Source organism: Carica papaya, chromosome 4 (genome assembly GCF_054855325.1).
Source record: "Carica papaya isolate Zhongbai chromosome 4, ASM5485532v1, whole genome shotgun sequence".
Classification (NCBI taxonomy): Eukaryota; Viridiplantae; Streptophyta; class Magnoliopsida; order Brassicales; family Caricaceae; genus Carica; species Carica papaya.
In genome coordinates, this window is record NC_142312.1 from 19,254,703 (window position 1) to 19,278,800 (window position 24,098).

General features: G+C 34.5%; 1 protein-coding gene and 1 pseudogene across 5 annotated transcripts; one reads left to right on the forward strand and one right to left on the reverse strand.

Annotated features, from left to right (window-relative positions):
* The first annotated feature begins 2,202 nt into the window (after window positions 1-2,202).
* On the forward strand, window positions 2,203-5,103 carry LOC148266440 (small ribosomal subunit protein uS4y pseudogene; annotated as a pseudogene).
* A 529-nt stretch (window positions 5,104-5,632) lies between these two features.
* On the reverse strand, window positions 5,633-23,542 carry LOC110812587 (methyl jasmonate esterase 1-like). 5 transcript variants are annotated; one of them, XM_088218034.1, is made up of 5 exons: window positions 22,951-23,542; window positions 15,701-22,761; window positions 7,069-7,454; window positions 6,427-6,558; window positions 5,633-6,073 (listed from the first exon to the last, which is right to left on the reverse strand). In XM_088218034.1, exons 2-5 carry the CDS (start codon window positions 15,765-15,767, stop codon window positions 5,789-5,791), a joined length of 870 nt encoding a protein of 289 aa, XP_088074160.1. In that variant the 5' UTR covers window positions 15,768-22,761; window positions 22,951-23,542; the 3' UTR covers window positions 5,633-5,788. The 5 variants fall into 5 exon arrangements, with proteins under 5 accessions (XP_088074160.1, XP_088074161.1, XP_021895097.1 ...); XM_088218035.1 differs by having other exon boundaries at window positions 15,701-15,754; window positions 19,479-23,111; XM_022039405.2 differs by having other exon boundaries at window positions 5,633-6,005; window positions 15,701-23,111.
* Window positions 23,543-24,098: the final 556 nt, after the last annotated feature.

A 24,098-nucleotide genomic window follows, 5' to 3' on the forward strand; every position in this document is an offset into this window, starting at 1 on the left:
TACTTACTATTGGAAAATTTATGAAAACAAATTATAGAAGCAATAATATCATACAGATCATAATTTCATGCAAAATTAACCATCACAGTACATATTATAAATCCATATCCATTAACAATAGACGAACTCGTAACCGTTTTTTGTTTCACTAGCCTACTGGTATTCATAGGGATCCATAGAGGTGTCCCCACTACACGTGAACGCCTTTCTCTTAACAGTCTTAATTACATAGCCATTCCCATACCCTGTTCGATACGAGTGCCAAGACATTAAACCTCAATATCCCGTCCGGTATGAGACAACGTTCACGGTAGGGTTCTCTATGAACCCGGTCTGTCCACCATCTCCCAAAATATCTAGTGAGGCTGTCATCTTATCTATTTATCAGATCACACCCATTTCCTATTTTTTCTTAGTCTCCATTACCAAATCAAACATAAATACATAAACAAGTAAACATGCATCTGACAATACAATCATATCTTAGATTTCCAAAATCAAACAGTGGTCAAGTAAGGCAGTAATACATGCATTTAAACCATACAATATATAATCCAGATACCATCATGCTTTTAGACTGTAAAATAAATCAACAGAAATCGATAGAAAATAATGTCCGATTTGGGCTCCATTAGCAATATGTAATTAATCAAGCACTTCCATTTAATTTGTACAAAAGAACGTATTATTATTTATTTGAACTTCAATTCTATAATAGGAAATAGGGTGAGGGGTCCTTACTTGATTCGACATCGAAAACTAAGTGGTTACTGTGCCTACAAGCGGTCCCTAGGTTCCTTGAGTTTTTCTTCGGGAACTGAAATGCACTTATGGTACTTACAAATGTCCTAAATAAATCCAAAAATCAGTTCCAGGGCTTACTCGGCCAATTTAGAAAATCTGGCACGGCGGCTCCGCCGTGCTCCAGCGACGGCACCGCCGTCCGCGGCGGTGATCCACCTCAGATTGGCTGTTTTCGACCGTTTTCAGTCGAATTCAGCCAAATTTGCATCGGTTCATGCGAGAAAGCACACTTAGGGCCCTCGGTGGACCAAAAAACGTAGAAAACCGAAACTCACCGGCGGTGAGGCTCTCCGGTGCGGCGGCTCCTCTGGCTCACGTTGCGGTTCGGTGTTTTGCTCTGGTTAACCTGTAGAAAAGGAAACGGTGATCACAACGATGGAAAAATCACATCGAACGGGAATCGGGAAGGGCCTCATCGGAGGCATTTTTTGAAATACCCCGCGGCGGGGCCGCAGAGCTTCAGCGGCGTTTTTCGCCCAATTGGTCGATTCTTTCACTCTGATTTGTCTATGGGTGGGTTTGAAATTGAATTTCGTGTAAGAGAGGAAATTTTACCTCGTTTGGCGGTCGGAAATTGCTCCGTTGCGGCGGGGGGTTGCGGCGGTCGGCTCCCCGGCGGCTGGGCTGTCTTCTCCGGCGAGGGGCTCTGGCGGCTAGGGTTAGGGTTTGGGTGTGGATGAGATTATTTATACCCTTTCGCTTTTGATCTGGGTCATCCATTGCTTTTGATCTGAACCGTCCGATTACGATTAAATAGGGAGTGAATCTGGGTTGTCCGTGCGCGATTCAATCTGGACCGTCCGTGCGCGCGGAAACGGATCTTAGCCATTCGATCGCGCGCACATGGATCGCCTACGTGGTTCCCCCCTGCGTGGCCTCCTGCGTCAGCATCTCTACCACTTGGCGCGTCCTGGTTGGTTGGGGCTGCTGACTGGGCATCTGACGTGGCGTAATTTTTTTAAATTGTATTTTGACTCCATTTTCTGATTTTTCTTTCAAAAATACCCTTTCAACCCAAATTTTTACCCATTTTTCCCAAAATTGTTTTCAAATTAATCCTTAACAAATTTTACCATTTTTTTCTTCATTAAATTAAAATATATTAAATTAAAACAAAATAAATAAATATATTAAAAAACAAAAATAAAATTAAAAAATATTATTGGGTGTTACATCGTAATTATTTGTACTTTAATTTATAATATTTTTTATTATAATTCAGAAACTAAGCATTTCTATTTGTTTTAAAAACATTAACTTCGTTAAATTTAAATTAAAAAATAGAAAGAATAAGATAAGTTAAAGCTTATGTGTTATGGTAAAAAAGAAAACCAATGAAAATTTTTGTAAAAAAAATCAAATTTGTAATTCTTACCTTCTTCAACCTCATTAGCTAAGATGTTTAAGAAGCTCCCAAGTCCTTTTAGAAAAGAGCGTTTGGATACTAAGTTAGAGCTAGTAAAAAAGTATGTGTTGCATTGCAGACGAGGATTGTGGAGGTTTCATTATACTCTCAGTTGCATATGCAACATTGTGAAGGAGTTGCTCACCTTGTATGAGAAGAATCAGCACAAGAATTTTGAAGGTGAGGCTCTTCTATAGAGGATTAACTATTATGCACTTTTAGATAAAATCCAAAACAAACTTGATTATGCCTTGATATTAACTGTAGAGAACTTCTTTGAACATCATTTTATAGACCCTTTCTCAAGTCGGGTACGACAAAACCCATTAATCATGTCAGAGTGCTTATTAAGGAGAAGCACATCAAGGTCAGGAGACATGTTGCGATAATCCCCTCTTTCATGGTAAGGTTTGATTCATAAAGAGATATTGATTTCTTATTCGTAAGCCCCTTTCACGGTGGTCTTGGAAGAGGAAAAAGAAAGAACATAAGAGCTATTGCTAAGAAGAATAATGGTATTAATACCAAATCTTTGCCTTTGACATTAGGGATTTTCTTAGAGGTGAACACGCTAATGATGATGTGTATACTAATTTTAGTAATTGCATATAATAAATTACTAACACGAGGTTTGATAATTAAAATTATTATTGTCGATTTGAAAAGTACAAATTTGAATTTCACTTAAAATTAGTAGTACTAATATTTAAGAGTATTTTGAGTTGACATTGACCTACCTATAATATTTAACTCAATAAGGCCATGAGCATACCTAATCATCACTTAATTGTATCCATATATAGGGATAAGTGATTAATCAAATATACACCAATTTTACATTATATAATGAAGAGGTACATGCGACAATTTCATGCACTTCAATCCACATTTTTATCCACATTGCCTCTAAAATTTCATTTGTAAATCCTGAATACCAAAAGAATGTCAGTGAAGGAATGCAATGTTGACCTAGAAAGTCCTATGTTTGGGTCGTGGTTACAAATATATTCAATTATATAAAAGAAATAACTCTAGCCTGTAATTATTAACATAAAATCATTTTTAAGGTACTCGGCCATGGAAGCCAACCTTAATAATTGAGAAAGGAACAAAATCAAATTAAATATGTATATAGAATCAACAATAGGTAGGCGAAGGGCACCTCTGTGGCTATAAATATAGCAATTTATTTGAATATTATAAATTATATTTATCCAAATAGTTTATAGTCTGCAGTTTTAAAATGACAAAGTTTTTTCTTTTATATTTTACCATTGTTATCTTAATTTTTTTTTTTTTTTTTTTTTTTTTTGGGTATTGTTAAATTAAATTTAACTCAAATAGATTATATTCAACATTTATCCGCCACATAATCGAACAGTAAAATTCCAACTGAAATTACTTTTCTAAGTAAGAATTATTAATGGGTCAAGTAGGTACCAGTTTATTTTTATAAGTTGGAGATTGGAGATTGGAGATTGGACTTTTCATATTTTCAATTACTCTGTATCTCTTTTATTATAATTCATTAATTAAAAAGAGTTCAAAAAATTAAGAATTATCAATGAAAAACAAAAAATAAATAAATATATTACAATAAGTTTGATAATAAAATTGAAAAAAATATATATATAAAGTAATAGTAAGACTAAGAATAATAAAAAAAAATTAAACAAATCACCCAAGACTACGCCCACTGTGCCTTATATTAAATTCATTAATATATATTTACTAGGTATTTAATATGATATATTATTAATTTAATGATTGTGATATTATGATTAATATCGACAGAATTGCTTTAGAAATGAATAACTACAGTGGACCAATAGGAAATTAGGAGAAAACTTTTATTAAGTTTCATGGATACTATAATAGTCAACAAGACCTCAATTTGGTCATTCATAGATTTATTTAAATAATATTTCAGTTCAGAGATATATATTTGACTGACATCGTAAGGAAAATACTTCAACATTATATGACCAGCCAATGGAGGCATTAGAAATCAGATTTGAAGTGTAAGAGTTATGATCCATCGAAAACTATTTTGGATGACTAATTTTTCAATTTTAAAATATAAATTACTAATTTCTTCATAAGGGCATGAAATTAGAGAATAAATGGCTTCACAAGAATTATCAAGATGAAAAATAATAATGGAGCAATTCATAATCATGAAAAATTTTACCGAGCACAGTAAAATTTGAAAAGACACAATTTTAATGAATATATTGTAAGTAATTATTAATTTTTAAGAGAGTTATGTTAGTTTTATAATATTTTATGTATGCAAAGATGAAATAAAATTTATATAAATATAGCTTGAAATGTAGTAGATGATGATAAAGTTTGCATTTTATAGTTTATTTATTTGTAATTTTTGACATGCAAAAAATTTTTGATGGCCAAAGATGAATGAATTTAGCTTTTGTAAATTTTAATTATTTTAACTTGGGGTGTGGATAATTAGTTCAACTCAATCTTGAGGTGAAGAGCAAGTTTTTAAACTAAGTACATATTTAAATAGGTAATAAGATAAATATTAAATTTAGTTTTTGAAATTTTAATTATTTCTTGGCAAGCCAAAGACCAAGCAACAATTAGTAGGTCCTCCACCGAGAGTAAGCACAAAGTAAGTCCTAACACTAATGCTGAGGTTGTATAGATTCAATCACCACTAAACGAATTTGCCATTTTTCTAACATTGACTTTGGTTTTATAATGTGACCATGTTACCACTGTCTATCTTATCGCAAATCCAATATTTCATACCAGGACTAAGCATGTGAAGATTGAAGTACTACTTTAAGTAGCTTTCCTCAAATGAGTCCAATCTTAATTTATTCCTTTGGTTGATCAAATTGCAGATACCTTCACAAAGGCATTATTAAGAAAGAATTTTAAAAAATTTAGGGGCCCAAAATATAAGCCTCGAAAGCTTAGAGTTCATGCATCTAAAATGACATGAGGAGAGTCTTGATGCTTCAAACGGTGTCATGGTCCTCAAATTGAAAATGTGTGCTGCACACTTGTCTCTAGTTTTCGAAGCCTAATTTAGTTTTATTTCTAGCAATTAAAACTGATATAAAAATCTAGCTTCACCAAAACAATGTGTCCTACTCATTCCAACTTTTTATTTTGTTTAAATTAATTTTTCTTATTTGAATTAAATATTGAATATGTGTTACAATTAAATTCTAAAATTGTGCACTATAAGCATATATTTTTGTTGTTAAATGAGACAATAAAAGAAACTTTAATATTTAACACTTTTGTAAATAACACAAAAATTGACTAATCACCATTAGTAAAGTAGTTGATAGTTCCAATTCTCTTATAGAGAATTTGGATTCAGATAGTAAGCTTTATTTGATAAATAACAATATAAAGATAAAAACATTGTAGTCATTAAGAAAAGAGTTCACTAATTCCACTCTTTATTTAATTGTCTTTATATTTTACATAAAAATCCATAAATCTTCAAATAAACACCTTCAATATATCATGCATGAAACAAACATTCTTGAATTTTTTCTTTTTTCTTCCAACTTAATATCTTCAAGAGAATGCAATACATTAAGAATACTTATCTGAAATATGTTTGAGACAAGAACATAGTTCTTCAGGTTTAGAAAACATAACCATGTGATCAGAGCCAATGATCGACATTACTTCATCCATTGGATTTTTCTCAATCATCCACCTTTGAAAGTCTTCTTTTAGCACCTTATCGTTTTCACAAATGATGTGAACTCTGTGAACTGATCCAAATTTCTTCTTTGTGACTACTGCACTGCTTGTAAGTATTGGATCAAAAAACAGACGCGAAGGTCTCATCAATGTTGTTGCCAGCAACAAGTACTACCTCGGTCAAGATAACAAGAATCAACTAACTAGTAAGTTAAAAATTAATTAAAATATATCTAATTTTTGGGAAAAAAAAAAAGCTCACTTGTAGAAGTTATTACCCCTTTATCAACTTAAACCTAAACATAATAGTGTATACTCACCTTAGTAATAATGTCATGTGTCACTAGTTGAATTAAAGGTATTTAGCTCCTTAGTCCAAGGGCTTCTACTACTAAGGGCACCTTTTAGGCGGTATAACATGTAAGGATAATGTGTAATCTTTTCTATACTTATATCCAAGTAAAGAGTTATATTTTAAATTTTAAAAAAACTTGAAATAATAAAACTTTGTCAAATAATATTACCTCTGGAGGGGAGTGCTGGTAGAGCTTAGAAGATAAGAAATTGGGCCCAAATAGCATGCTTGTAGGAGGCTTATTGTTCCCATCATCAAACATGTATTGTATGTCCATATGATCATCCACTCTTCGAAAGCACTGCAAGCTCATGGTTATAGTTTCTTTTTTAAGAAAAATAGAAGAAACCACTCTAGTAAAAAGTTAAAAAATTGTTTTTGTTCCCTTATTTTAAATCATTACAAATTGTGTTTCGAGTTCAACAAAACAACTTAGGACTATTTATATGTCCAAAAAAGCTTTTAGAGTTTTAAGAATTAACAATCATATCATAAAACGTTTAATATGAAATTGAATATGAATTATTCAAATGAAAGTTATACCAAAAGATTTATTATATATTTATCCCTTACTGTAAAACTAGAACATTTTGTCGTTATTCAAGAAGTTTCTTTTTCTCTACCAATGAACTTATTTACAAGATTTTATATTATTCACTCACTCTAAAATTATGCTATAACATAAAGGATGATAAAAAGATTTTAATCCATTTACTCTAATTCACTTAAAGATCACAACAAACATAATTATATGGTGAAAAGATTTTAATCCATCTATGCTCCAAAGAGAGAGAGAGAGAGGGATCAATACCTCTTCCATTATTGTAGTTAAGCTTAGGTCAAAACTAGGTATTATAGCATTGACAAAGACAGCAACAGAGATTTTGTATGAGAACATTTCCATGGCAGCTGATATGCAAACCCCACCAGTACTATGACCAACAAGAACCACCTTCTCTTCTGGTAAAATTGAGGCCATGAACTGCATCAACGGGTCGATGTAGTCGGAAATAGTATGAATCTCATGCAGTTGCTTTGGGTGAACTCCAGAACCAGCCATGTCTAGGGTTGTAACTTTGTAGCCTGCTTCTTTTAATAGGCTCGCCACCTTATACCAACACCATGCTCCATGACATGGTCCATGAACCAACACAAAGTGTCTGTCATTTTTCTCCATCTTTTGTCTTTCCTCCAACTCTACTTGTAACAACAAAAGATATGTCACCTTGTGCAGCCTGAATTTATATAAAAAATAAAATTGAAGCTTACGTATGTACTTACGTACGTATATATCTATAATTATGTGCAAACATGTATATGTTGTCATATGCATTAAGTACATAAATATAACAATTTTTCTATATTTTATTTACACCCTTTTGTCAATGTTGGAGCAAAAATTTCATTTGTAAATTACGTATATCTTCTAATCATTTCAGTCAAAAGACAAAGTTGGGATTTTTATAATTTATATTGAGTCCCAAAAGCTTCTATAATTTAATTTATCGTTTAACCCTGAAATTAAAGTCAAAGCAAAATTAATTATCATTTAAGTTTTTGTCTCCCTAAATTAATACACAACAACTCTAGCCTCAACTAATAATGAAATTGTTAAAAATAGTATATAATTATTAATATAAAATCATTGTTAATGTACTCGGCCACGACCTTAATAATTGACAAAATCAAATTAAATATGTATAGAATCATCGATAACTTGGGAAGTACGCATTTATTGTGGCTATAGATATAGTAACTAACTTATTTGAATATTATAAATTATAATTATCCAGAAATTCATGTGAGTCAATGATCTCCAAATGAGAAATTTTTTTTTTCTTTATATTTTATTGTTATCTTAAATTAAATTATATTCAAACATTTATCAGCTACATAGTTGAACAGTGAAATTCCAACAATAATTATTGTGATGTATATTTAAGTCAGAAGACAAGGTGACGATTGCCTCTTCAATTTGTGTCAATAAATTCAATCTACAGTAACAAGTTTAGTTTTCCAATTAAGAATTATTAATGGGTCAAGTAGGTACGAATTTATTTTTACAAGTTGGAGACTGGAGATTGGACTTTTCATTTATTAAATTATTTTTTTTATTAGATTTAAATTAAAAAGATTTCAAAACAAATTAAGAATTATTAATGAAATACAAAAAATATATATATATTGTAATAAATTTAATAATAAGAATATAAATTAAACAATAATATATGCCACTGGCCTATATTAAATTCATAAGATATATTTACTTGTTATTAAATATGATACATATTAATTTAAAGATTTTGATATTATGATTTAGATAAACATTCGATACAAGGAGAAAACTTAATATTGAATGTATTAGATTTATCTGAAGGTGATCAAATTATTGTAGAACTGAATAACTACAATGGACCAATAGGGACTTTGGAGAAAACTTTATAAAGTTTCATAGGGAACAATATTCAAAAGATCTTAGTTTGTGCATATCAATGAAAGATTGCATGGACATCTGGGATGAAGCCACGTCCCCTGAAGATGTCGTTTGAAAGGTCAAGATCTGCTCCCCAAAAGCAAAGCCGCACACTTTGAATGGTCGTGATCGTTCGTGGCAGAGATCGGACACTCTATGTTCATACGTGGAAAAAGTTGAGATACGCACTACGGACGTTTGTGATCTTCTGTGACAGAGATTGAACAGTCCAAATGTGTGCACGAAAAAGTAGAGAGGCGAGGATCCTCGACCTAGATTGCGTGCGGGTTAGATCCAACAACTAGAATTTAAAACGCATGTGAATTGTCGATTTTACCTCTAAGATTAAATGAATCCGACGGCTAGAAAACATTGCATGGGAATGGACAGCCCATATAAAATTTTCCTCATTTTGCTTCTGTATACAAACGAGCCTTCTTCTTCCTTCGGCCATGAAGAGTGGCCGTGAGAGAGTGAAGAGAGCTTAGTCGAGGGAGATGGAGTGTGTGGGCTGTGGAAAACCTTTCCCACAAGGAAACATGCGAGAGACTGAATTGGTTGCCACCATGATTGTGGGTGGCATGCCTAAGATCAAAAGAGACCAGGAAAACCCAAGTAACTTGGGAAACCCGAAGAACTCCGTAGGGTCACTGTGTAACCTGATCACCCAAATTTGGTAAGGTTTTTCTTCATTCTTCAATGATGATTTCTAAATTTGTTAAATCATCACCAATAGAAGTTAACAATAGTTTGCAGGACTCATAAACTCCTCTCAAGCACGTCAAACCGAGATGAACAACCTCAACCCAATCACCCTCCGATATGTTCAAACCCGAGACTTCTAGGGTGCTTTAAATCCGTTTCTTGTTCTGTTTTAATTAATTAATTCGTCCTAGAAGTAGCTCATGCATAGTAGAATGCTTAGGTAACTTAAATAAAAAAAAGACAACCTATGCATGCAAGGAAATTGTATGAAAATCTTGGGTTCATCACTCACACGAGAAGGCTTGGTGTTGTGCAGGTTTTGTTTAAGTTTTTGGGACGATTTTTGGAGTCTAAATCGGAATCCTTTCACTCAAGAATATGTAAGTATACGTACTAACTAACTCAAAGCCTTCATATCATGTTCTCTTAAAGCTTTTTAATTGCATTTTATGAAATTATATGGGTTTGAACAAGTGAAGAAAACCTAGATTGAAAAATCAATTTTGTGCACTAGCCAAGCAGTTAGAACTGCAGAGATAGGTATAGAAAATAGAATTTTTGTATTTTCTACATTTTTCATACCCATTTTGCTTGCTGAATTGTTTGTGATTGTTTGTTTACATTGTTAAAATTCTGGATACATGAAATTAATTTGTAAACTAAAACAAATGGAAAATTAAAGTAAGTTATTAGATAAGAAAATAATTTTTTGAGCATGAAATTAATTTGTAGATTTAAGAGGAATTTGTTGATAATTAATTGGTATTTCAGTTAGAATCAAAATTAAATTAAGTAGTAAAATGATCACTAAAACAATTTTAAACAAATAGGAAAAATCTTAAGAATAGGAATAATTTGAATAAAATAAGTAATGCATTTAAATAATAATAATAATAATAAAAATAATTAGCCTGGAGGGTATGAGAATGATCATTTTGACTCCTGGAACCTTAACCTAATGCATGTAATTTTAAAAACAACCACCTTGTTAACCCCTCCCTCTACTTGAATGTACAACAAAAAATATGGCATGCAAAAATAAGGACTAAGAAACAAAAATTAGAAAAAAAAAGGCGTTACACACCCAATAAGTTGATCCAAACTCCTCAACTCAATAACACTTCAGAAAGCTCCCTAGTTTCGAAGAACTTGAAGAAGAACAATGAGCACTAACCTAATTAAAGAAAAGCTCAAAGCTTTAATTTATTAATTTTTAAAGTTGTGTGTACAAACTAAGAGTTTAAGCCTTTATATAGGCTTTATTTATTAATTCTAATCGGAATAGGATTGAAAATTCCTATCCAACTCTAGGAATTAATTTAATTATAAAACAAATACATAATGTAACACTCAAAATTCTTCTTTTATTTTATTTTAATTTTATTGGAATTTTGTCTCATTTTGTTTTATTTTAAAAATTAATTTATAAGGTTTTAATTTAATTAAATTAAATTTAATAGAAATAAAAATAATAATAATAATAAAATGGGGTAAAATTATTTTTGGGATTTAATTGAAATTGATTTTGGAAAAAAGGAATGAAAAATTGAATTATGGGGATATTTTTGAAAAGAAAATCGAAAACTGGGGGTCAAAACGCAATTTAAAAAAATAGTGCCACGTCAGCAGCCCGGTCAGCAGTCCCGACCAACCAGAACACGTCGCGTGGCAGGGACATTGATGCAGGAAGCCACGCGGGACGGAGACACGTGGACAATCTGCGTGCGCGCGATCGGACGGCCCAGATCCGTTCCTGCGCGCACAAACGGCCCAGATCAAAAGCACGCATGGACGACTCAGATCGCATCGCGATGGACGACCCAGATTTATTTCTAATTTAATCGCGATCGGATGGTCCAGATTAAATCATGATAGACGGCTCAAATTAAAAGGGGAAGGTTATAAATAATCGCATCCACACCCAACCCCAAACCCTAGCCGCCAGAACCCTCGCCGGAGAAGACGACTCAGCCACCAGAGGAACCGGCCGCCGCCACCCGCTGCCGCATTGGAGGATTTTTCGGCCGCCAAACGAGGTAAAATTTCTCCCCTTGGCTTGTTTTTCGATGTTGAACCTCTCTGTGGCCAAATCGGAGCCAAACCACCGGCCAATTGGCCAGAAAACACCGCCGAAGTCCAGCGGCACCGCCGCGGATTTTTTCAGTTTTTACCTCCGATGAGACTCTTTCCGGTTCTCGTTCGATGTAATTTTTATACCACTATGACCACCGTCCTTAACTCTACAGGTTGACCAAAGTAAAATAACAAATTGCAACTCGCACCGGAGGAGCCACCGCACCCGAGAGCTTCGCCGCCAGTAAGTCTCAATTTTCTGGAATTTTTTGGCCCACCGAGGGCCCTAGGGGTGTTTTATCATAGGAACCAATGCAAGTTTGGCAGAATTCGGCCGAAAACGGCCAACCCGAGGAGGATCGCTGTCGTGGGTGGCGGCGGCAGCGCTGGAGCACGGCGAAGCCGCCGTACCGGAATTTCGAAATTGGCCAAAAAGGCCCTAAGTCTGTTTCAGTTTCTGAAAAAAAATTCAAGGAATCTAGGGACTGCCCGTAGGCGCAGTGAGAACCCGATTTCAGACTCCGAAACAAGAAGGATCCCTCACCCTATTTCCTATAACGGCATTAAAACTTAATAAATGATAAAACAGTATTTTATGAATTAATAGATATGTATAATTAATTAAGACTGCTAATGGAGCCCGAATCTGATGTATTTTTGGGTCAGGTGTTGTTTAATTTATTTTGCAGTTTTGAATGCAGTATGGTACCTGATGTGTTTATTTTATAGTTTCGTATGCATGAATCACGATTTCATTTATTATGGTTTGAATTATTATGAACCCGATGTTGTGTTGCCTTGTTTGGTGTCCATTACTGATTTACATGTTTATGTTTGATTGGATAATTGAGATTAAGAAAAAAATGAAAAAAGGTATGTGAATTGATAAATAGATAATGTCGACAGCCTGACTAGATATCCTGAGAGATGGTGGACGGACCGGGTCCATAGAGAACCCTACTGGAAACGTGATCTCTCATATCGGACGGGGTATGGAGACTTTATGTGTTTTGGCGCCCATACCGGATGTGGTATGGGACGGCCCGTTTCACCCTCATACCAGACGGGGTATTGAGGTTTATGGTTTTGGCGCCCATACTGGACGGGGTATGAGGACGACCTTGAAATTAAGTTATTAATGTGAATGGTTCACGTATAGCGGGAACTCCCTATGGATCCCCATAGATATTAGTAGGCTGTTAAAAAATGAAATTTGTTGCCTGATGATTGAAATACAAAAGTATGATATGTGTTATGTTACAGAATGTGCATGATCTTATGATGTTTATGATGTTATTGTTTCTCATAAGTTGTTTTCATGAATCTCACCGAGGTAAGTGGACAGTAAAGGTTTTTATTATTGATAAATGAGTTTGTTATAAATTATACTCCATTGGTCATTTTTGTTTTCTACCAACCTTTACTTCTGTAACAGTGAGATAGTGTGATGTCTTTACTGGGTTAGTGTAGATCATTCCTTACTTAACCATTTCAGATCAGGAGAACTTTGTTCCCGAGCCCGTTCTGCAGGAAGGCGGCAAGTAGAAGCCTAAGAATATATTAGTTTTCCTTATAGTATTCATTCATAGTATTTCTTTTAGTTAGTTTATTCTTTCATATGTTTAATTCGTTTTGGTTGTTGTGTAAGGGATGTTAATCATAATCTATTTTATTTTGCTTCCGCACTTAAAATAAATTTATACATTTCCTTTTAATTTTCGGGGCCGTTATACATAAATAATTAAATATTTAAGTCCTTATCCTAATCCTAACATAATAATTAATTAATTTTATGGATAAGACTTAATATTAAAATATTAATAAAAATATTAATGAATACGATGTAAATCTCCTCCTTATCTCCATATTTTCCATGTGCTTTAATCTCTTTGTAGACTTCATGTTGATGAAGAATTCCCCTTGGAAAATTTTTCATAAATTTCACATGTGAAAATAGAATCAAAAAGTCTCTTTTTCATATTACACTTGTTGCCTGCATGCTTTTTTTATGCTAAATTTGTATTCAATTCGAATACGAATCAGCATGTGAATCAGTTTGGAAAAAAGAGATGAAGTAAGAGACCAAATTGGACTTAAAACATGTTGTCCAGGTTGTCTGCGCATGCAGGCTTGCTGCTACATGCGTGTGGCACGCGTTGGAGGCCCTTTCGTTTACCCGCGCATGTGACATTGGCTATCCGCACAAGCACGCCCCTGTGCGGGTTCTAATGTGGGTAGGAGCTGTTTTCCCACACCCTTCGCATGCGACATAATCCCGCATGTGCAATTTTTCCCAAGGCACGACATGGGCTGACCTTCTTCCTTTGGGCACGATCTTTTTGGGTCATGGCCCACTTTGGTTGTATGGCCTTGAAGCCATCTCGAGTTAGGCCAAAAATAGGCCTTTCTTCTTGCCTTGTAATTTCTTCAAGTCCATTAAACATTACTTGGGGTTTAAGCTCCCTTTAGGTAAACTTGTCCCATTCCTTCAAATAATCCCATTTAAGAAAATAGTCAGAGATTAAATTACTTTTATGTTTAGGGCCTTCCACTTTAGGAAACAAACAAATTTTAGATATGCTTGCCTGTTTGGGACAAGGCCTATGGAATTGCATCATTGGAACTAATTTTGGGTCGTTTAGGATACGTCTCCCCCTTCTTAAAAAAACGATTTATCCTTGAATCTTGACCTTCATCAAAAGGGAAATGATTAGTGATAACAATAAAAAACCCACTATACTTGTCTGACTTGTTGACTCCACCATTAATGTAGTTCATGACTGAAATCATACTTTCTCCTAGATCATGCAAGATGTCATCACTGAAAACAAAAGAACTAGCAACTAAACATGGCTCATCTTGGTGGCCAGCTTTTTTTATTTTTTTATTTTTGTATATACCGTGATGGGGTGTTCGACCTTTGTGGGAGATTGAATTTCATCTTGCATAGGAAGGTTCTCTGTCACATCATGATATAGTCAGGCCATCTTGTCCCTTAATTTTTCTCGCACTAAGTCCTTCTATTCATCAAATAGATATTAGAATTTTTGCATGTCGCATCATAGTTCGGCGAACTCTTCACAAAAACTCATTGTGAAATATTTATACAAGGAAAGGTCAGTGAAAACAAATACACTCTCCCTCAACTTCGCTCGTATTTACCTCATAATCTCTCACTCTACAGCTTCTTCTATCGACTTGAGCATTTAAAATTGGATTAGTTTAGATCATGATCTGTACATTAGTCTCTTTAACACACAAAAAATCCTAGGGGAATCTAATTTCTACAAAAAGCTCATAAACAAGTACACAGAAGGAGTCGTGTGCTTTTATTTATATGTTAAGCAATTAGGAATGAGTAGTCTTATATATATAATGGAACAAAACTACAAGAAAATAATATAAATGTTGATCATCAAAAAAACAAAATGAACTTTACAACGTAGGGATATGATCAATCCTGATAGACATAACTGGAGGGTGTATCTTAATTATACTACCCAATATCGGCTACGATCTATGAATGATCAAATTTCCTTATGTAACATTAAGTCAAAATTTTGGGATGCAAAATAGAAATTAAACGTGAAGCAAAAAAGATTTAGTCTCGTAATGGGTAAGTTAATCTTCCTTTTTGCTTTTTGCAAATGAATGAGAACCATAAGTTTTCACGTGCACCTAGTAGGTGATGTACTCTTCCTTTGACTCTTCATAGGTTTTCTAGTCACATTATTAAGCGGTTACTGTTCTTTTAAATGCAAGAATGCAAACAGCAAAGCAATTGCTTTATGGTAAGCAATTAGGATATTTTTGAATTTTTTGATTTTTGTATTTTTTGTTGAATAATGATAGAAACACGAACCACTTAAATTAAACAGATAATTATGAGTTCGAGTAGGATGTAATATGAATTAACAATTCAAAATAAATTTGAATGTTAATTAATTCACAATAATGTTAAAGCAATTAAAGATAATTAGGTTCGTTAAGAGCTTAAGCTTTAATACCACCTGACGTGGGAGGGTATGAGAAGGATCGTTTTGACTCCTAGAACTTCAACCTAACGCATGTAATTTTAGAAACTTAACTGCCTAATACTGTCCCTCTACTTGAATCTACAACTAAAAATATGACATGCAAAAACAAAAACTAAAGAATAAAAATGAAGAAAAAAAAAACATCGCATACTTACCCAATAAGTCGATCCCAACTCTTCGGCTCAACAAAACTTCAGAAAGCTCCTTAACTTCAAATAACATGAAGAAGAAAAATTAGCACTAAGTTAATTTAAAAAAAAGATCAAAGCTTTATTTTATTAATTCTCAAAGTTGGGTGTATAAACTAAGAGCTTAATGAAGGTTGTATTCAAAATTCCTATTGAAGAACCTCTTACTTCCTAAATTTATTTTTGTAAATAATAATATATGATATTCCATATTTAAACAATATAATAAATTGAATCAAATAACCAAAGTAACATTTGTAAAACTAATGTGATAGGAAAGAATCACAAAGTGATTACTCTATAGGAGATACCAATGGTTTGAAAATTTCATGATGTTTTTCTTGAAGACCTACCAGGGTTACCATCAGATTGTGAGATTAAATTCTCTATTGATCTTTTGCTTGACACTCAGCCCATTTCTATCACCCCGTATGGAATGGGAAAAACTGATTTAGAGGAACTATAGAAATAATTGCAAGAACTCTTGGAGAAATGATTTATTTTCCCTAGTATTTCTCCTTGGTGTGCACCTGTCTTGTTTGCAAAAAAGAAGGATGAGACTCAATGGTTATGTATTGACTCCAGCTAAGTTACCGTCAAGAATAAATATTCTTTACCGAGAATTGTTGATCTCTTTGACCAATTATAGGGTTCCAACATGTTGTTTGTGAAAAAGAAGGATGAGACTCAACGGTTATATACTGACTACAGAGAACTCAACTAAGTTACTGTCAAAAACAAGTATCCTTTACCGAGATTTGATGATCTTTTTAATCAATTACAAGGTGTTAGCATGTTTTCTAAAATTGACCTAAGGTCCGACTATCATCAAATTAAGATCAAAGCAGAAGATATTCCAAAAACTGCATTCAAAATAAGGTATGGCTACTATGAATTCCAAGTCTCATCTTTGAACTAACTAATGCACCAACGATATTTATGGATCTCATGAACCAAGTTTTCAGGCCCTATCTAGTCAAATTCATCATCATGTTTATCAACAACATCATGATTTATTCCATGAGTAAGTATGAACATGTTGAACATTTGAGATGTGTATTAGGGATCCTCATAAGAGAGAAACTGAGCAAGTGTGAATTCTGGCTCGCGCGAATCTTCTTCCTTGGTCATGTGGTCCTTAAAATTAGGATAATAGTGGAATCTTCCAAAATTAAAACCATAGTGAACTGGAAACGACCCACCACTATTTTAGAGATTCACCATTTCCTAAGATTGATAGGTTATTACCATAAGTCCATTAAGGAGTTTTCAAAAATTGCAGCCCTTTTTACTAAGCTTACTAGAAAAAATGTTAAATTTGAATGGACTGATGATTGTAAAAGACAATTTTAAAGAACTTAAGAACTAACTTGTCACTGCTCCAGTGTTGACTCTACTTACTGGTTCTAGGGGTTATGCAGTACATACTAATGCTTCAAAATTGGATTTGAGATGTGTTTTGAAGCATAATAGCAAGGTCATTGCTTATGGATTAAAGAAACTGAAGAACTATGAGCATAATTATCCGAACCATGACTTAGAATTCCCTGCTAATGTGTTTGCCCTCGAGCTTTGGCGTCATTATCTGTATCAAGAAAATTTGAGATTTTCACATAGCATAAGAGTCTTAAATACCTCTTTAACCATAAAGAACTATATATGCACCAACAAAATAGGATGGATCTCCTAAAGGATTATGATTGTAACATCTCCTATAATCCAGGTAAGGAAAAAGTAGTCGCCAACGCCATGAATAGGAAAAATTTCTGCATGATGAAAAAAGTAATGGTCTCTAAATGAAAAAACTTGGAAGATATTTAAGAACTTTAGTAGGGAACTCAGAGACAGGGTGTGTATGTGGCCAACCTAAAAATTCAACTTGCAGTGGTTAAAAAAATTAAAGATGCTCAAATGGCCAACTATGTGATACAAACTTTGAGGAAAGAAACAGAATAAGGTTTAAAGGCTAACTTCAGGGTTCATAATGATGGCTTACTCAAATTTAAAGGTAGATTGTGTATTCTCCATGATAAGAATATGAATAAACTCATTTTAGAAGAGGCACACAATTTCAGAATAATTTTTCATCTGAGTAGCATAAAAATGTATCAGAATTTGACATACTAGTTCTAGTGGATAAGATTGAAGAAATACATAAATTTGTTAGCAAATGTTAGAGAATTAAGGTTGAACACTAGAAACCAAATGGTTTGCTTCAACCCTTACCTATCCCGTAATATAAATGGGAGCATATGACTACAGATTTTATAATGAGATTACCTATAACCAGGTCAAACCATGATGCCATATGGGTTATTATAGATAGTATAACAAATCAGCACATTTCCTGCTTATGAAGACTACAGATCCACTTGATAAGCTTGCCAAGTTGTAGATTAAGGAGGTATTTAGACTCCATGGCATTCCTATATAAGTTATCTCATATTGAGACTCTTGATTTACTTCCAGATTTTGGAAAAGTCTCTAGCAAATTCTAGTCACTACACTGTTAAATATTTCACCCTCAAATGAATTAACAATCTAAAAGAACCATCCAGACTTTGGAAGATCTTTTTCGAGCTTATGTCTTAAAGATGGGAGGAAATTAGGATTATCACATGCCATTCATAGAGTTTGCTTATAATAGTAGCTTTTAATCTAGTATTGGTATGGAAAACCTTATAGATCTCCAGTATGTTGGGAAAATTTTAGAGATTGGAGATTGATTGGACCATAATTGGTCAAAGAAACCAATGCTAGAGTTGCTTTAATCAAGAAGAATCTCAAGACAGTTCAAGGCAAACAAAAGAGTTATGTAGACAACTGCAAAATAGATTTGGAACTCAAAGTTGGTGATCATGTATTTTTGAAAGTATCACTGCTTAAGGGCATCATGAGATTTGGAAAGAAAGAAAAGTTGAGCCCTTGCTTCATTGGACTTTTTAAAATTTTAGCTAGGATGAGGTTCTCTATGTACCAGCTAACACTACCACATGAATTAACAAAAGTGCATAATTCCAAGTTTCTATGTTATGCAAATACCAACCGGGCCTATCGAATGTGCTGCACTACAAGAAACTCCCAATTAAAGAAAACTTCACTTACGAAGAAGTGCTAGTGGCCATGTTGGAAGAGCAAGACCCAATACTCAAGAACAAGACTATTACAATGGTGAAGAACTTTAGCAACATCACTCCCAAAATGAAGTTACTTGGGAAAGTGAAGACTTAATGCGGAAAATGTACCCTCATCTACTTTAAATTATGTATCAATTTGGGGGACTAAATTCATTTGGGGGTGAGAATTTGTAAAACACAGCATCTGTAAATCAACTATCGAATTAATTAAACCTCTATTTAAAAATTAATAAGTATTTTTATTCTTTAAATGCATAATTAGAGCTGTAGAAAATTTAGAAATTAAAATTTCCCCTTTAAAACATAAAATTAAGAAGGCTTGGGACTTAAATAATTAAAATTGAACTTTTTAGGGGTCTTTTTCAAATTAATATGAAGTCAGAGACCCAAGTGAAGGAAATTTCAACACTTTAGAGCCAAACCGTAGCTTCCTGAAGGTAGTACATGTAAGGTCGACATGTCCAAATGACCAATCAAAGCATGCCTCATGGAGGCCATGTGAACGTGTGTCAGTGAGATGGATAATGTGGACAGTTGGTATGAAGCCATGTCTACTGAAAATGTTACTTGAACAACTAAGATCTACTCACAAAAGCAAAGACGTGCACCTTGAATGGTCGTAATTGTCTATGGTAGAGATCGGATAGTTCGTGTTCATGCGAGGGAAAAGCTGAGATGCACACTATGGATGGCTGCAATCTTCTATAACAAAAATTAGATGGCCTAGATGCATGCACGGAAAGCAGGGAGGCAAAGAATCATTAGCCCAGATCACGTGTAGGTTAGATCCAATGGTTGGAACTTAAAACACATGCGAATTGTCGATTTTGCCCATAAGATGAAATAAATCTGATGGGCAAGAAACTTTGCATGGCAATGGATAGCCTAGATCAATTTTCCCTCATTTTTCCCTTATATAGAAATGAGCTTTCTTCTTCCTTCAAACATGAATACTAAACCGAGAGAGTGAAGAGAGATTAGTCGAGGGAGAGGCACTGTGTGGACCATCGGAAACCTTTCCTGCCAGGAAATATGGGAGGAAGTGAGCTGGTTGCTTGTGGGTGTCAAAAATAAAATTTTAATTATCTAATAAAATTAAATCATAGTAATGGTAAGAATGGTCAAATCCACAAGGAATTGAAGATTTATTTTTCTCTCTAAACCAATGAATGAAAAACAACAATGAGGGTTTCTGTAGGATTCAATAGTAATATAACTTATACAAAAATATAAAGTAAAAATAGAGTGGAATAATCACAAGCTGTAAATTAGAAAGTGAATCAATTATAAGAAGGATTTCTAGTTAATGAAATAACTAGCTCTAGTAATATAATTGATCATAAATACATAGATTTATTTTTATTGAAATATAGCAAACCAGTTATAATTGTCAAAAATGTTCTGACCACCAATTCTTCCTTATTCCTAACCAACTAAGAAATGTTCGTTAGTTGTTTCTTCATTGACAAACAGTCTTGGAAATGTCCATAGGATTTAATCTGTCAATGACCTTAAGAGCTAGAAGAACCTGACTTAGATTGTCGGATTCATCAGTGTGAACCGATCAACCAAATCATTTACCTCCTCAATGCGACACTGATTGCTACTAGGTGCTGGAACCAATCAAACACTTATAGATTTGAGTGGTTCAGCTAGCTATTTGTAGCTTCTACATGCGTTCAATGGGAATTGTTAAAATAGATTTAAAACATCTTATATATGTAGATGTAGGAAGTAAATAAATACCAATATTAAAATAAAATATAGGCTAAAGCAATTTGATCTCATAAGTACATCCCTCAAGTTTACTAAATCTGTCAACTAAAAAAAGAAAGCTAGTTAGCCACTCATGGTGGACTTTAATACAAAAGATTTCCTTAAATGGTTTAGAAAGGAAGAAGAAAGGTGAAGGGAATGTGCGAAATCTGCAGAGGCAGCCGTCAGTGGTGTTAGGAAGAAGAGGAAGATGATTCTGTTCAGCAGCCACGATTTATATAGCAAAAGGGGGCTAAGGTTTCTTCTTTTTGTTGATTGGATCATTTTCCTTTATTTTGGCACATCTCTAGCTTTGGCTCTCCTAGCCCAAATCATTATGTCACAACTCACATGTTACACCTCAACCCTGAAGTTGCAAAAATAACCATCAACTAATAATTTATAGTTTTGAGTTTCAAGGAACCACATTAATGAATAACCCCTTTGACTAGTATCCAAACATGACATGAGAAAAAATTATAAATTTTATCAAACAAAAAGTTTCATTGAGAGGAACAATCGTCAAACTTGTCCAAAAATAAGGGTTTCATGTAATGGGTTAATGCTAAAAACAGAAAATTTATTTATGGCTGATTGTTTTGCTTGAAATGTCACTAATCTTTTGATGCGATGATAAAAATTTATGATGAATGCACCTTGTTACTCAGTTAGTAGCAATTTCAACTATTGTGAGTGCTTTTACTCTCCCTCTCACACTTTCACCCCAAACATGTTTCCAATAATGAGTGTGTTTTACGCTCGATCTCACCCATCACATGTTAATTGATTTGTTATATGCATCCAAACCTTAGTTTTTTTTTTGTAATATGTGTAGTCCTAGAAATGACCCATAGAATTCTAGACACACAAATCTAGACGAGTTTTAGTAGAATTCTTTTTATATATTGATATTCACTCAAAAATGACAGAAAATTAATTTTTTTTAATAGGTAATTCCCACACAAGTCATGCTTAAAATAAACAATCAAAAATAACTATTCAAGGTGTGAAAAGATGAAAAATAAGTTCCAATTCCAAGGAGATGGTGATAAGTACAATTTGATTTTTGAAACATCCCATTTGAGTTGCTTAGAAAATAATAGAGATTAGTGTGAAGGTTAGAGTAAAAAATTATTGGAGGTGCATATGTAATGTAACAAACATTGAGCAAGGTCAATATACTTAGAATGATATGGCAAAAAGGAAAACTAACTACTTATTATGCATAATGTAGAATGTAGGATGCCACTTCCCCACTCTTAAACTATACATTATCGTCAATGTGATGCTAGTTAAGGAAACAATAATGAATGAACAGAAAACAAAAAAAAGAGCAAAGTAACAGTAAAACGAAAGCAGAAGTAAAGTAAAGAGGATGGATAGGAGACTCCCCTGGTGTTTATCTATGGCGGGTCGTGTGGTTGAGTGCTCGGTTTGGGTGATCAATTATGTTAAGGCCTCAATCTTCTCATTCAGTTCGCGGAAGGAATGCTCCGTGGAGTGCAGGGTGTCATCAATCATGTATTTGTGCAACAGGGTGTGGTCCATGAATTCCTAGAAGTTGGGCAGTGGAGGAGCTAGGGTGGCTTGTGTTTGGTGCTCACACTGCTTGCTATAAATTCTTTTATCTTGAGGCACTAATAGTGGTGGGGCAAAGCAAGGGAGGCCATCCTTCAGTTCCAGGAGACCCATGTCACCTAGGGACTAAAGATCCAAAGGTTTTTGAGGGCATCCAATGTGTAGTTCTGTCTCATCAACGTCAAACCGTGGGGTAAAGAAAGCAATTCTGGTGATGATCAAGCCTAGGATCAACGACCGCTGAAATGAGAGAACATTGGCAAATTGCAATGTTAACCAGTACCCTAAGTTCACCCAACATCACTGTAACATGCACCACAAGAAGTACAAGTCTATTTTGGAGATGATACTCGGTGCGTCTTTGTGGCTCAAAAAGAATAAGCCAAAAATCGATGAATATGTTTCAGGCAAGGGTCACATGAGAGATTAAAAGTGGTGTTCGAGATGAAGCTTGGACTTGTTGGAGTCGTATGCAGCGGAGTGGTTGACACAAAGTTCATCATAAATAATGGCTGGGTCGAAGACTTCATAAAAATCACAATACGGGTGTTCGACTTCCTGTTCAGAGAATCCCAAGGCATCATTAAACTGAGCACTAGAGAGATTAAAATACCTACTTTGAAGACGGTAAGAGATGAGATTTAGGGTGTGAAGGTCGAACTTAGTGGGTTTATAAAAATGGAAGGTGGTGTAAAACTCCCTAACCAATTCCACGTAAGCAGACACATCCACAACGAAGAAATTTACCTAGTCGATGGCATAAATCAGGTTCATAACACTTGTTTTGATGTTGAGAGTGTCAAGAGTGGGGTCATGAGTAGATTTACTTGGAATAATGGGTATCTTGTGGATTTCTTCATATCATTCCTTCTTTAAATAATCTTTGAAAATGAGATGCCCACAGAGGTCTGTTTCAGTAAGTTGGTGGATAGGTTGGCCTTGTCAGACTCGGGCTCTCTTTGGTGCTCATTTTGGTGTTTCCTCCTCTTCGGCAGCCTCACTAGTAATAGGTGGAGGAGAGTCTCGATTTTCAATCATTCGTTTCAGTTCGACATCTAGATTGGTGGTACAGTGTGGGGGAGAGTCGGAAATGTCTATTACAGGGCTTCGAGTTGTAGAGCTGGGGATAATGGAGCTGCTCGTGTTGGTTGGTGAAGTAGAAGTGGCTAGTGGGTCTGGGGCTATTGTCCCCTAAGTGTTGCAATGCACGAAGGGCTGAAGGCTATTGGACTTTTTCGCAGATCGTTTGTGCCTCATTGTTGCAAGTGGTTGAGGGTTAGGGATGCAGGATTTGTGGAGGAAGTGGAGAAGGAGTGGGAATGGAAGTTAGGGTTTGAAGAGGGAAAAAAATTGGGAGTTAAAAGAAAAGTGGGGAGTTTAGGGTTTGGTTTCAAGTTTGTGTTTGAATTTCAAATTGGGTGCCCGGTGGCGGTAGCTTAGGGTAAGGGAAGTTAGGGTTTGCTGATAGTTTTTTTTTTTTTTTTTTTTTTTTTTTGTAGCCTTTGGCATGGCTAGTACGACTTTTGCTATTTGGAGGGTAGCTTAGGGCAAGGTTAATAAAGAGTGTAGGGTTTAGGGGTAAGTTGTAAGCCTTGGGCGAGGCTTTTATGTGATCGAATGGGGATCCTTTGGTAAGGCTTGCTTAACATTGTTGTGACTTTAAAGGCCTTCACAACATTTGGGCAAGGGTAATGTAAGGTTTTTGGGCAAAGTGTTGCGGGCTCAGCATAAGCCTTGGGCAAGGCTTATTCGGCAGTTCCAGTATTGTGCTCTGATATTCGTTACCTTAATCCACTGTTCCTATTCCAAAGTCATCAAAGAAACTCTTGTTAACTTTATGAAAATATTGTATTTTTTGATGAAAGTACTTAAATTAAAAAAAAGGAGAGAAAGAA

What these genes read in the sequence shown, in the direction of transcription:
- LOC110812587 (XM_088218034.1), bottom strand. Translation starts at nt 15,767, where the DNA reads ATGTTATTTGAAGTTAAGGAGCTTTCTGAAGTTTTGTTGAGCCGAAGA. An exon ending in TAACTACAATAATGGAAGAG is followed by an intron (nt 6,559 to 7,068) that starts GTATTGATCCCT and finishes ATGAGCTTGCAG; the next exon opens with TGCTTTCGAAGAGTGGATGA. An exon ending in ACCAGCACTCCCCTCCAGAG is followed by an intron (nt 6,074 to 6,426) that starts GTAATATTATTT and finishes TGACCGAGGTAG; the next exon opens with TACTTGTTGCTGGCAACAAC.